Here is a 13,565-nt window from a genome sequence, read left to right on the forward strand (position 1 = left end):
TATCTGACTCTTTGTGACTCCATGGACTGGAACCCGCAAGGCTCCTTTGTCCATGGAATTTCCAGGCAAGAATACTGGAGTGGGTTGTCATTTTCTCCTCCAGAGGATCTTCCTGACACAAGGTGGAACCTGAGTCTCCTGCATTGGCAGGCGGATCCTTTACAGCTGAGTCACTAGTTAAGCTGCTCAGCTACTAGACTGGAAAGTCTCCTGATTCTAAGTGGGCTCTAGGGGGCGCTGCAGTGCGCGGTTTGTCTTGAGTGCAGGAGGTGCTGCAGTCTTGCTTCTCACTGAGGTCTGAGGGAAGAGCTTGCTCTACAAGGAGAAGATACAGTTGCCAGGAAGCACCAGGGGCATTTGTAAAACGCTGTGCTCGTGAAGAACTTAGTCTCTGGGGGTGGTGCCGTATCTCCAGCAAAGGTGAGCTGCAAGAGAGCCCCCATCCAGCCCAGCTTGAGCCATGGCCTCTGCACACATCTGGACACTTGGGGTTCTGTTTACACTCAGTGAGTGATATTCCCTTCCCGTTTTCCACTTGTATTACCCGCTTACGTTCTTTTTCAGAAGCTTCACTGATGTGCATTACTTTACAGGGGGACTGAGAGCTCAGTCGGTGACTCAGCCAGAAGATGAGGTCCCTGTCTCAGAAGGTGATCCAGTGACTGTGAAGTGCACCTATTCAGTTTCGGGGAGCCCTTATCTTTTTTGGTATGTCCAGCATCGCCATCAAGGTCTCCAGTTCCTTCTGAAGTACATCTCTGGGGACAGCCTGGTTAAAGGCGACTACGGTTTTGAGGCTGAATTTAACAAGAGCCAAACCTCTTTCCACCTGAAGAAACCATCTGTTCTCTGGAGTGACTCTGCCTTGTACTTCTGTGCTGTGAGCGACACAGTGGTGGGGGCTGCAGGGAGAGCTGAATACAAACTCCTGAGCACAGAAAACCATGCTCCTGAAGCCTTAATATCCCTCCACAAGGTGGCGGTGTGGCTCCAGGATTTCTCCTTCATTATAACTTTTTTTTTTTTTTTGGTAAAGCCACAAAAGTTGTTCATTTGACAAGCATGTATTGAAATAAATCCTGTGTGCCAGATACTCTGCTGAGCACTGATCATAAAAAGGTGAAAGAAACCATCCTTGATCTGCAGATGCCAGGTGCGATACCAAACATTTGTGAACCCCTTTAATTCTCACAACTCTTCTTATGAGCTTCACTTTACCGATGAAGGCATTCAAGCTCAGAGAACTTATGTATCTTACTTAAGTCACAGACCTTCTCAACAGTAAACTGAAACCCAGGCAGCCTGCCTCTCAGGCGTGTAGTCTAACCACTCAACTTCTCCTCAGCCTATAGGCTCCTCCAGGCATGAGGCAGATTTCAACAGTGGTGTAGCCCTCATTCCCAAAATAGTTCCTGTTAATAAAAAGTGTTAGTTGTAGGAATGAACAGTAAACTGATAACTCAAAACAGTTTGGTAAGTGCTCAGACAGAGAAGTGCATAAAATGCTGTGTGACAAAAGGAAGTAGAGGTAATTTGACTCTGAAGGAAGAAGAGAGGAAGCAAGTGAGACATAATGTGAGGAGGATTCAAAACAATGGAGGATTAAGTATGTTGTATAAACACGTAGGCCGATTACAGCTCCTGTTCTCACATCTTCTTACCTATACCCTTGTGAAGGACTGGACTCAATGCCTCTCTTTTTTCTCTTTTTAATTTAGAATCTCCCAGGAAGGGCTCTGGTTGCCTCAGTGTGAGCCAGATGCTACTCCCTGGACAAGTTGTGGTGGCTACTAGAGTTAGCCCAGCTTTGCTCTACATTTGACCAATTAATTAATAGTGGCTGGGGTATGATTCTGCAAGAAATTAGCAGCTCCATTTTGAACCATACAATTCAAAAGAATATATCCCAAAAGAAATTAATTTTTATGTAGAGACTTACATTTCTTTATTTTTTCCAAATGGATAGACATTCATAGGAACACTACTTATTGAAAACTTCACCTTTGCTCCATCAATTTGGGATACTGCATTTATAGTATACTAAATTCCTATACATACCCAGATCTATTTTTGGATTCTATTCTTGATGAGGATACCTTAGCCCAACCTGATTACAATCCCTGCAAAGAGCCGTTCCTCGACTACCCCTTGGGCTTGGGGTGTGTACACACTGGTGGAATATCTACATCAGGGAAGAAGGTCCTTGGAAGAAGCACATGCAGACCTTAAAGGTGGATCTGGGGAATCCTTGTGTGCAGGGAATCCTGAGATCTGGGTAACCAGAGCAAGATCTAGAAGAGATATATCCTTGGCTCAATGGACTTCTCAGAGGCAATGATGTGGGAGGATGGCCAGGGAAGAGCCTTTTATAATGGAGGACTAGGGAAGGGACATTGTGTGCTCAGGTCTATATTCCCCCCATTTATTGAGGTGGTGGCTGCTGCTGCTGCTACTGCTAAATCGCTTAGTTGTGTCTGACTCTACATGGCCCCATAGACTGCAGCCTGCCAGGATTTTCAAGCTGTTTTTAGAAAAGGCAGAGGGACCAGAGATCAAATTGCCAATATCTGATGGATCATCGAAAAAGCAAGACAGTTCCAGAAAAACATCTATTTCTGCTTTATTGACTATGCCAAAGCCTTTGACTGTGTGGATCACAATAAACTGTGGAAAATTCTGAAAGAGATGGGAATACCAGACCACCTGACCTGCCTCTTGAGAAACCTGTATGCAGGTCAGAAAACAACAGCGAGAACTGGATATGGAAGAACAGACTGGTTACAAATAGGAAAAGGAGTACATCAAGGCTGTGTATTGTCACCCTGCTTATTTAACTTATATGCAGAGTACATCATGAGAAACACTGAGCTGGAAGAAGCACAAGCTGGAATCAAGATTGCCAGGAGAAATATCAATAACCTCAGATATGCAGATGACACCACCCTTATGGCAGAAAGTGAAGAAGAACTAAAAGAGCCTCTTGATGAAAGTGAAAGAGGAGAGTGAAAAAGTTGGCTTAAAGCTCAACATTCAGAAAACGAAGATCATGGCATCTGGTCCCATCACTTCATGGGAAATAGATGGGGAAACAGTGGAAACAGTGTCAGTCTTTATTTTGGGGGGCGCTAAATCATGGCAGATGGTGACTGCAGCCATGAAATTAAAAATGCTTACTCCTTGGAAGAAAAGTTATGACCAACCTAGAAAGCATATTAAAAAGCAGAGACATTACTTTGCCGACTAAGGTCCATCTAGTCAAGACTATGGTTTTTCCAGTGGTCATGTATGGATGTGAGAATTGGACTGTGAAGAAAGCTGAGCGCCGAAGAATTGATGCTTTTGAACTGTGGTGTTGGAGAAGACTCTTGAGAGTCCCTTGGACTGCAAGGAGATCCAAACAGCATCCTAAAGGAGACCAGGCCTGGATGTTCATTGGAAGGACTGATGCTGAAGCTGGAACTCCAATATTTTGGCCACCTCATGCGAAGAGTTGACTCATTTGAAAAGACCCTGATGCTGGGAAAGATTGAGGGCAGGAGGAGAGGGGGACGACAAACGATGAGATGGTTGGATGGCATCACCGACTCAATGGACATGAGTTTGGGTAAACTCAGGGAGTTGGTCACGGACAGGGAGGCCTGGCATGCCGTGGTTCATGGGGTTGCCAAGAGCTGGACACATAACTGAACTGATGGACTGAATGTTTGTGTCCTGCCAAAATCTGTATGTTGAATCCTAATCATCAGTGTGATGGTATTAGGACATGGGGCCTTTGGGAAATTCTTAGGTTGTAAGGGTGAAGGTCTTTTGAATGGAATTCATTTTCTTATATATATAAGGCACTCCAGAGATCTGCTTGCCTGTTCCTCCATATGACAGAACAGCAGGAAGACTGTGGTCTATGAACCAGGGTCCTCACCCAATCCACTGACACCTTGATCCTGGACTTCCTAACCTTCAGGATTGTTAGAAATAAAGGTTTGTTACTTATACCTCTAGTCTGTGGTATTTTTGTCATAGCAACCCAAATGGACTAAGACCATCACCAAAGCTATGGATCTCTTCTATCTGCCCTGAACTGCTTATATTTGGACTGCAACATGAGAAGGAAATACAGTCAATCGTGTTTTTAAGTTACTCTACTTTGGCCTTTGTCACATCACTTGAACCTGTATACCATCTTTTATCCTGGAAACCTGCTTTTAGGAGCAGAGCTAGCATCGTCCTATCTACATTGTGGTTAAATTGCATCAAGCAACATTTTATTCTATTTTGAGCAACACCGTATTTTATTTTATTTTATTATTTATTTATTTATTTTTTTTTTTTTTACATTTCGGCTGTACTGGGTCTTTGACAAAATGGGAGTGGTTTCTTGTTCTGGAGCGTGGCCTCATTTGCTCTGCAGCATGTGGATCTTAGTTCCCCAATCAGGGATCGAACCCACATAGCCTACGTTGGAAAGCAGATTCTTAACCACTGGAACACCAGGGAAGTACCAACATTTTTTTTTTAATTACTTGTGGAATCGCAGTTTTCATTCCTGAAATATAATGTTAAGTATTTCCGAGAAGGTAGGAGTAGAGAAGCATTTTAGGGGCTTATTATCCTGGTTTTCCTGAGAGCTATATTTTGCTGCATCCATGTGAGAACTTGCCCTTGCCTGGAGGCTAGGGAGACATCCCTCTCTCTAAGAGAAACCACCCTCCATGGAGCCACTTTGTGTTCCATTCTGTCTTCCGTCCTCTGACCTTTTTCTAATTGTGTAATAAGTTTCACTGTGTTCTCTGCAAGAACCCAGAAATACTTAAAATTAAGTGTTTAGTTTTTCATCTTCTTCCCTTCCCCAAACTAAAGAAACAAATAAGACAAACTCATTCTTTGTTTTTTAGTTTCTATATCAAACAATGAAACTACCATCTACCCAAGTGCTATGCACTTGTGCTTCCATAATTGCTTCCAGGTCTGTCCCGAAGCTGTTCCTTTGGCCTCTTCCTACTTGACCCAGTCCTTACCAGGTTCATCCATCTTCCCTTACGTTTTAGTTCAGGTGTCACTCCAGCTGGGAATGTTCCTGGAACCCGACAACCAAAGTAGTCTTCCTACCTGTGCGTTCCCATAATACTGTACTTTCCCTATCACAGCAGCTGTCATGAAGACTATCACTGCTTTAAACATTCTCTTCCTTTTGACAAGACCATTCTCATAGGGGGATGTTGCATCTAGCTCAGTGCCGGACCCAAGTAGGGACTCTGCAAATGTTGTTTGATTGAGTAAATTAATACTTACCAAGAATCTTAAAATATTCTTACTCTTTAACCCAGGGAATCCCCTCTGTAGAAGCTAAAGAAATAACTGTAAGTTTATGTTATTTTATAAGTGGTCATGTAAAAAATGAAGATGGAAAAACCCTTAAAAAAGAAATAATTGGAAATTTAGACAGATTTATGTATAAAGGTGTTTATATAGTATTCTTCCTAAACTCTAAATATTTAATACTAGGAAAATTGGTAAATAAATTATAGTACATCTCTATCATTGAATATTTCGAGGAATATTTTCAACTAGAATCCAAATTCTACATATACTTATTAATAGGCAAAAATATTTCAGAAATAACATTAAAAAATCCAGGGTACTCCAAAGTGTATGTATGTATTTATGTGTCTGTGCATATATGCACATGCAGTCCATTTTTTCAAAAATATTTATTCATAGACAAAGGAAAAAAGATATAGACCCAAATATTATCAATAATATTTCTGGGATATGGCATTCACATGACTTTTATACTTTTCCATATTTTCTACATTCTGTATTTAGAATTCATTATTTTAAAAACCAGAGAAAAACTCACCTTTTAAAATTTTAAAATATATCTCCAGTTGGTGACTCTTACTATAGGGGCACAGTTTTCTTTCTTAATCACAGGAACCTTCTAAGAGTTGCTTTAACAGGGTTTTGAGTTTTTTTTTTTTTTTTAATTACAGTACATATAACAAATAACATTAATGCATGTATATACTCCTGTGGTGACCCAGATCTCTTGAACACAAATAAGGTTTTTCAAAGGAGAATACATGTTATAGAAGATAATTATAGTACCATATATTTGTTTTCCAGGGCCACTGTCACAACGTGGGTGCCTTCAACAACAGAAATTTGTTGTCTTGAAGTTCTAGAGAATCACGCTCCAAGATTAAGGTGTCAGCAAGTCTGGTTCCTTCCAGGGGCCGTGAGAGAAGGATCTGCTTCAGTACCCTCTCCTTGGCTTGTAGATGGACAGCTTTTCTCTGTGTCTCTTCACATTGTTTTCCCTTTATTAGTGTCATCTCTGTTTCCAAATTTCCCTTTTTCATAAAGACACCAGTCATGTTGGATTAGAGTCCACCAACATCTCATTTTAACTTGATTATTTCTCTAAAGGCCACTCTAAATTCACATTCTGAGGTACTAGGGATTATGTCTCCGACATATATTTGGAGTGGGTGGGGGAGGTGGGAAGAGACAAAATTCAACCCATAACAACACAGTCATTAATGATTACTTTCATTCCAAAGGCTGCAGCATAGAAAAACCTCTAATGTTTCTTCCTTTTGTTGTTTGATATGTTAATAATTGCCTAAGTCAGTTAATAGATGGCAGCATAGAAAAATCAAGTTTTATTTGCTGTTCTGAAAAAGTAGGATCATTGTTTTGGTCTTGTGATATTTTCTATGTTAAACATAGTTGCATTTATATAGAAATATGTAGTTTAGAAAGAACCTAATAATTAAAGTTCTTTATTAAGTAAAATTAACCTCCACAATTGATTAATTAATGTGCATAATCTCTTATAGAAGTGAAGAAAGTGCTTCTCAGACAATAAGTGATTTGCAGGAAATTGCACAAATGTCACATCCAGAAAATTGCTCGCAACTGGTTTGTCTGGATCCTCATTCAGAATGTTTCCCATTGCCTCAAATAGACCCCATGGTCCACGCAATCAAGCCAAACTATTGGCTTCTACCTTTAACAAAGAAATATGACGGGCGGTCCATAAATTGCATGAATCTGAGACCTATCGACTCCTGTGAAACATTTTTTCTGTCCAAGTATATTTACCACATGGGGTCACTGTTGCAATGAGCTGATTCTAAAATGTGACCCTTTTATGTTACTTCTGTACAAGGTGTTCTAGGATATTTAACTCCCTCTTAAATCCTTCTTTCTTCTCCACCTGGTACTGAAGGAAGCTGGTTATTCCATACTTGTTATTTCATATATACTGTGCCAAAATGTTACTAGAAGTCCTTGGCACTCATTGATCTTCTCCATGGGAAAATGAAAAAGTTGCTTACTTAGAATACTTTCAACAATTTTAGACCTGGAAGAAGTGTTCCCCAAATATTTTCTAGTGATTTTCCTTTCCCATATTATATGAGCAAAGAACTCAACATACCACTATGTTTTCCACATTAATGTGAGTATCTAATGTGTTTGGATTATTGCAATTGGCTGATTCAACTAACATTAAGATATCTTTTGGATTTAGCTCTTTTTCAGAGTTAAAAAAAAATTTTGTTACTGTTACTGAGTTTATATTGGGTATTTCTTTTTTTTTTTCTTTTTGGCTGTGGGATCTTAGTTCCCCACCCATACACCCTGCAATGGAAACTTGGAGTCCTCACCACTGGACTGCCAGGGGATTCTCTAACGGGTATTTCTTGAAGGAAGAGTGGATGATCCATATATACTTTAAAAATAGTCACATATACTATAATTCCTACACAAGTGCTTTCTGCTGGTCATTGTTCTTTACATGTAGTTTAGAAAAGCAGGAAAGAAATGGGAAGCAATTACAGTCTACTGCTGACAGTTTACAACAGGCTGACTCTGAAGTAGGTGTTACTGTCTCAATTTTATAGATGAAGAAACTGAGGCCCCAAGGAGAGAGTTGCCCTAGGTCACAAGGTGGAAGAGCTGGGATTTGGATTTAGGTCTGTTTTGACTCTGAACTTGTGCCTTTTCTTCTTCTCCTCCACTTCCTGTTTCGGTGACTGATTTCACATCATAGTCTTTTCCTAGCTGGTCAGTAGGGACTAGTGAGGGGTCCGCTTCTCTGTTTAATATCTGTTAAGTGAGTTTGAGTAGCAGATGTAAGGTGTGGACTTAGTGTGATTACAAAAGGACACCAGGGTGTCAGGAGATGAAAGGTCCAGTTCAGATGGACTCGTTTGCTCTTTTGTGGAATAAGATTAAGGTTTCATTTCATCTTACATTGGAATCAATGGGGGATTTCTGGGCATGAATGACCATCTCAGACGGATTATTCTCAGAGCTCCATGAATACGAGACTGACTACAGTGGATGAGCACCTTCTGGAACTGTGGAAATTCGATGAGGAATAAGGAATCTATCCTTTGAAATATTTGTTTCATTCAGACCAAATCTTTAGAGGGTTAGAACATGGCAAAGATCTAAAAGGAAATCCAGGCTGCTATGCTGTTGTACTAGAAGTTTTTACCATTGTGCTTCTTCCTGAGTGCTCAGTTGAACCTTGAGGGGAAGCCCCTGCTGAGGCACTGTCGCCCTACTGTTGGCTTGCTTCTGGGGACAGCCCCGTGTGAGAGCTGCTAGTGTTGGCTCTGGAAGTTGCTGCTACGTCTCTTCACTGGTTCATAGCCTGGTCCAGGCTCAGACTCAGCAATAGAACTTAGACCCTGGGTCCTGGTTTACATTAGAATATGAGGCAGATGACAAGAGTGACCGTGCTCCTGACCTTGGGTGAGTTATGGCATTAAGATAAATTGGGATCTGCGTCCAGACAAGGATCTACAACCCTCTCTGCTACCATTGTCTTTATTCAAGAGGCTGAGGGATGGCTTTGGGGTCCTATTTTTCTCCAGGCTGTTCCTTGGCATTTATGTGAGAAGTGAGAGAAATAAAGACATTTGCAGTTAATGAGCTCTGGTCTATCCATGGGAGGAATGAATTAGACCTGCCACCTCTGTTCATGTGTTCCTGGGATTCCTCGGAATAAAAAAAATATATATATAATGTGTCCTGAAACATGAGTGAGAAGTAATTGTCTGTTCATGTGTTCCTGGGATTCCTCAGAATAAATATATTAAAGAAAATGTGTCCCAAAACATGAGTGAAAAGTAAATTGTCTGTTCATGTGTTCCTGGGATTCCTCAGAATAAATGTTTTTTTTTTAAAAAAATGTGTCCTGAGACACAAGTGAGAAGTAAATTGTGTATGTCTGTATATGGTGGGGAAATAGGGGGTTTACTTGAGAAAGAACCTGGAGGGTGCTCAGTTGGACCTTCAATTTGATTTCAAAATAGGAGCTAGTGTTGTGTTTTTTACTTCCACAGGTACTTTGAGTCTTGCTAAGACCTCCCAGCCCATCTTCATTGACTCATATGAAGGACAAGAAGTGAACATACCTTGTAACCATACCACAATAGCTACAAGTGACTATATCTTCTGGTATCGACAGTTCCCCAACCAGGGACCACAATTGATCATTCAAGGATATAAGACAAACATGGAAAATGAAGTGGCATCTCTGTTAATTCCTCCTGACAGAAAGTTCAGCACCCTGAGCCTGCCCCGGGCTTCCCTGAGAGACGCCGCTGTGTATTACTGCATCGTGCAAGACGCACACTGTGACAGATGGGGCTGCACCTGTGCAGTATCCCCGTGTGGGGTGGGAGTCACAGCCCAGGGGATCCCCAAAGCAGTACCTTCTAAAGTGTTTATTTTACTGTATTATTTTCAGAAGGCATTAGCAAATCCATGTGAAGGGTTAATGCAGCCACAATAGGGAAAGTGGAGATGTGCTGATTACAAACAAGATGTTCTGCCTACAAACAAGATGTTCTGCCAAGGAGACGGACACAGCCTTGAGTTTAATGGTCCCTTGCTAACGAGGGAGCATTCCTTTCTTTTGATAAGAAAGAGAGAGGATTCTGGACAGACTGCAGTAAACAGAGGTTTCACTCCCCTTGCTGTACAATAACATGTATGCACCTGCACTGTACTGAAAAGGCTTATTCATACAGTCTGGAAGTCTGCCTAGGGGGCTTTATAATAATAAATGGCAATTAGTTTGCCCAGTTGTTCCTCTGGCCAGAGTGGTGTCCTGTCTGTCTCTTGTGTGTCTCGTATGTCTCATGTGTTTTGTGTCATTTCACTCATAATCACCAGTAATCAACATCTGGTGCCCAACGTGGGGCTCGAGTGAAACTGAAAGGGTGAGTAACCCCGGGGGGGATTTTAAATCCATAGCAGGGGAACTTTCGGGAAAATCATGGGGAATTCCTGACCCTAGCAGAGGGGAGCTTTCAAAAAATCATGGGGAATTCCTCATCATCATTACGGGCACAATACATGGAGTTAGTCCAAGGACTTCTCCACTCCATAGGTGTTAAAGCCTCAACTCGTCGACTGAGTGAGCTCTTTCGCTTGGTGGAGCAATATTGTCATCGGTTTCAGTATCAAACTAAGTTACAGTTAAACTTGAAGGAATGGAAAATAATTCAAAAGGAATTGAGAAAGCAACATCAGAAGGGTAATGTGAGCCCTTTGAAGTTATGGACTTTGTGTAGTGCTATAACACAGGCTTGACCTTGCTCTCTACTGATAATGAAATTAATCTAATGCTTCAAGGAGGGGAGAAATAATTTATGAGGATGTGTCAGACGTTGGTGGGGCTTCTGCCTTGCCTGAGGGCAAGGATACAAATGAGCCTCCTCCTGTAAATGGTGAAACATCTGATAGTTCAGAATCAGATTCGGAGGCTTCTTCGGTTTCGTCAGAGGAGGGCAAAGAGATTAAAGAAATGACCCATCTATTCCAGGAATGGTGAAAATCCCGTAAGGAGGAGAAAAAATCTACACCTTCTGCTCCTCCTTGTGCTTCTCTTTTCCCCACTGCAGTTAATCAGCCTGATGTGGGCAGGGAACATTGTCTGTTCTCCTTTCCTTTGTCTATGCTTCATGATGATGACTTGCCTGCTCCTCCTGGTGGGTTTATCAATCCTCCACAATTATTTCCCATCCAGAGACAGCAGGATGGCAATGTGATCAATGTTCAATACGCTCCTTTGGAATATAAATTTTTTAAAGATCTTAAAGCTGCAGTAGCACAGTACGGTCCTCAATCTCCCTTTGTTTTGGCTATGCTGGAATCATTGGGAAAAGGCAAATTAATCATTCCATTAGATTGGGAATCTATTGCCCAAGCTGTCTTAGAGGGCTCTCAATGGTTGCAATTTCGTAGCTGGTGGGAAGAAGAAGCTAGAAAATAGGCTCAGACTAATGAGGGACAGAATCCCTCTGGTCCTCTCAAGGTCAAGCTAATGGGAGAGGGCCAATATTGGGCTTTAAGAGAACAGGCTCAATACTCTGATCAGGACTTACAAGTCTGCCAGGTCTTTTTACAAGCATGATGCCATGTGGTGCCTACTGGCCATGCCCAGCCCTCCTTTGTTAAAACAATGCAAGGCCCCAATGAGCCATATACTGATTTTCTAGCAAGATTGAGGGTAGCTGTGGAACGAGCTGTAGGGAGGGATGAGATTTCAGAGATATTTTACAAACTTTAGCATTTGAAAATGCAAATCCCGAATGCAAGCGTATACTGGGACCCTTAAAGGGACAGGGTGCATCTATAGCTGAATATATCAGAGCCTGCTCGGGAGTAGGAGGAGCTGAGCATCAGGCTAATGTCTTTGCTACAGCCTTGGCCAAAACTATGAGACCACCAAAGAGAGGTAACTATTTTTTTGTGGAAAACCTGGTTATATGAAAAGAGAGTGTCAGAAATTAAAAGCTGATCAAGGTGCAATTCTTAAAGACAGATCTCTTGCTGGGAAGAATAAGACTCTTCCTGGACTTTGCCTTCGGTGCAGGAAGGGGTTTCATTGGACTAATGAATGCAGATCTAAAACAGACAAAATGGGCAACCTGATACCAGGAAACTATCCTGCGGGCCTAAGTCCTTGGGGCCCAGGAACAATACCGGGGACTTCTCCTCCTTGCCCTCCTCCCATCCTATCTGCCCCAACCCTATTCCCTCCCAGCAACTGTTACAAGTCGATGCCCCATTAAAAGGACCTCAGATGATGACTTTGGACTTACGGTCTGCTACTTCAGGGAGTGCTGCTGCTGATTTGCCACTAGCTGATAATGTTCTTTTGTCACCAGGGGGAGGCATTTATAAATTAAAAACAAATGTATTTGGACCACTGCCTAAAGGCACTTTTGGCTTGATATTAGGCTGTAGCAGCGCAGCTTTGAGAGGTTTAACCATAATTCCTGGGGTAATAGACTCTGACTATGTTGTCTTGTTGTTTAATTATGGTCTCTACTTCTACCCCACTTTCATTGTTAGCTGGGGAATGTATTGCTCAAATACTTCTCCTACCTTATCACCCCTTTTTGGCTCTTCCTAATGAACGAACAGGAGGATTTGGAAGTACTGGGTGACATATATTTTGGGAAATGCTTATCAAAGATTCTCGCCCTGTTCTCTCCTTGATTATACAAGGAAACAACTTTGAGGGACTAGTAGATACAGGGGCGGATGTTTCAGTCATTTCTTCTCAACAATGGCCCCAAGATTGGGAAAAAGAAAAAAGCCCTTTAATGCTGACAGGATTGGGCTCCATTGCAGATGTCTGGAAGAGTACCCATCCCTTGCAATGCCAATTTCATAATGGAAGATCAGTGTTTGTTACCTTTTATATTGTAAACATACCTATTAATATATGGGGAAGAGATCTTCTCTCTCCTTTGGGGGCTTCTGTAACCATTCCATTGGAAAACTAGTAGCCACTGCTCAAATTCCTCGAGCACTCCCATTAAAATGGTTAACTAATACTCCAAAATGGGTTGAGCAGTGGCCATTACCACAAATGAAGCTTGAGGCATTAGAACAATTAGTACAAGAACAACTCCAACTTGGTCATATAGAGCCCTCTACCTCACCCTGGAATTCTTCTGTTTTTGTTATAAAAAAGAAATCTGGAAATGGAGAATGTTAACTGATTTATGAGAAGTTAATAAATGTATTGAACCTATGGGAGCATTGCAATTGGGACTCCCCTCTCCATCTCTTATTCCTCAGAATTGGTCCTTAATGGTGTTAGATCTTAAAGACTGTTTTTTTTTGTTTGTTTGTTTTTTACTATTCCCCTACAATTGCAAGATAGAGATAAATTTGCTTTTACAGTTCCTGTTCTTAATCATGCTCAGCCTGTTAAGCGTTATCAGTGGACAGTCTTACCACAAGGAATGATAAATTGTCTTACCTTATGCCAAGAATTCGTAGCTCGCTCTTTACAATCCCTCCATCGAGAATACCCCAATTATATTCTATATCATTATATGGATGATCTCCTATTGGCAGCTCCTAGTATTGCTGAACGTGATGAATTCTTTTTAAAAGTACAGGAGGCTTTGAGACTATACAATTTGCAATTAGCCCCGGAAAAAATTCAAAAGGACTTTCCTATTTCATATTTAGGGACAATATTGGAACAACATAGAATTAGGCCCCAAAAGTTGCAAATTAAA

The 13,565-nt window shown here is 41.4% G+C and overlaps 1 gene segment (V, D, J or C); it reads left to right on the forward strand.

The window, feature by feature from the left end:
• Positions 1-8,636: 8,636 nt before the first annotated feature.
• On the forward strand, positions 8,637-9,811 carry LOC120853730. The segment is given in 2 exon segments: positions 8,637-8,766; positions 9,360-9,811. Coding segments are annotated over 2 exon segments (492 nt in total).
• Positions 9,812-13,565: the final 3,754 nt, after the last annotated feature.

The sequence above is a fragment of the Oryx dammah genome, unplaced genomic scaffold, assembly GCF_014754425.2.
Source record: "Oryx dammah isolate SB20612 unplaced genomic scaffold, SCBI_Odam_1.1 HiC_scaffold_26, whole genome shotgun sequence".
NCBI lineage: Eukaryota > Metazoa > Chordata > Mammalia > Artiodactyla > Bovidae > Oryx > Oryx dammah.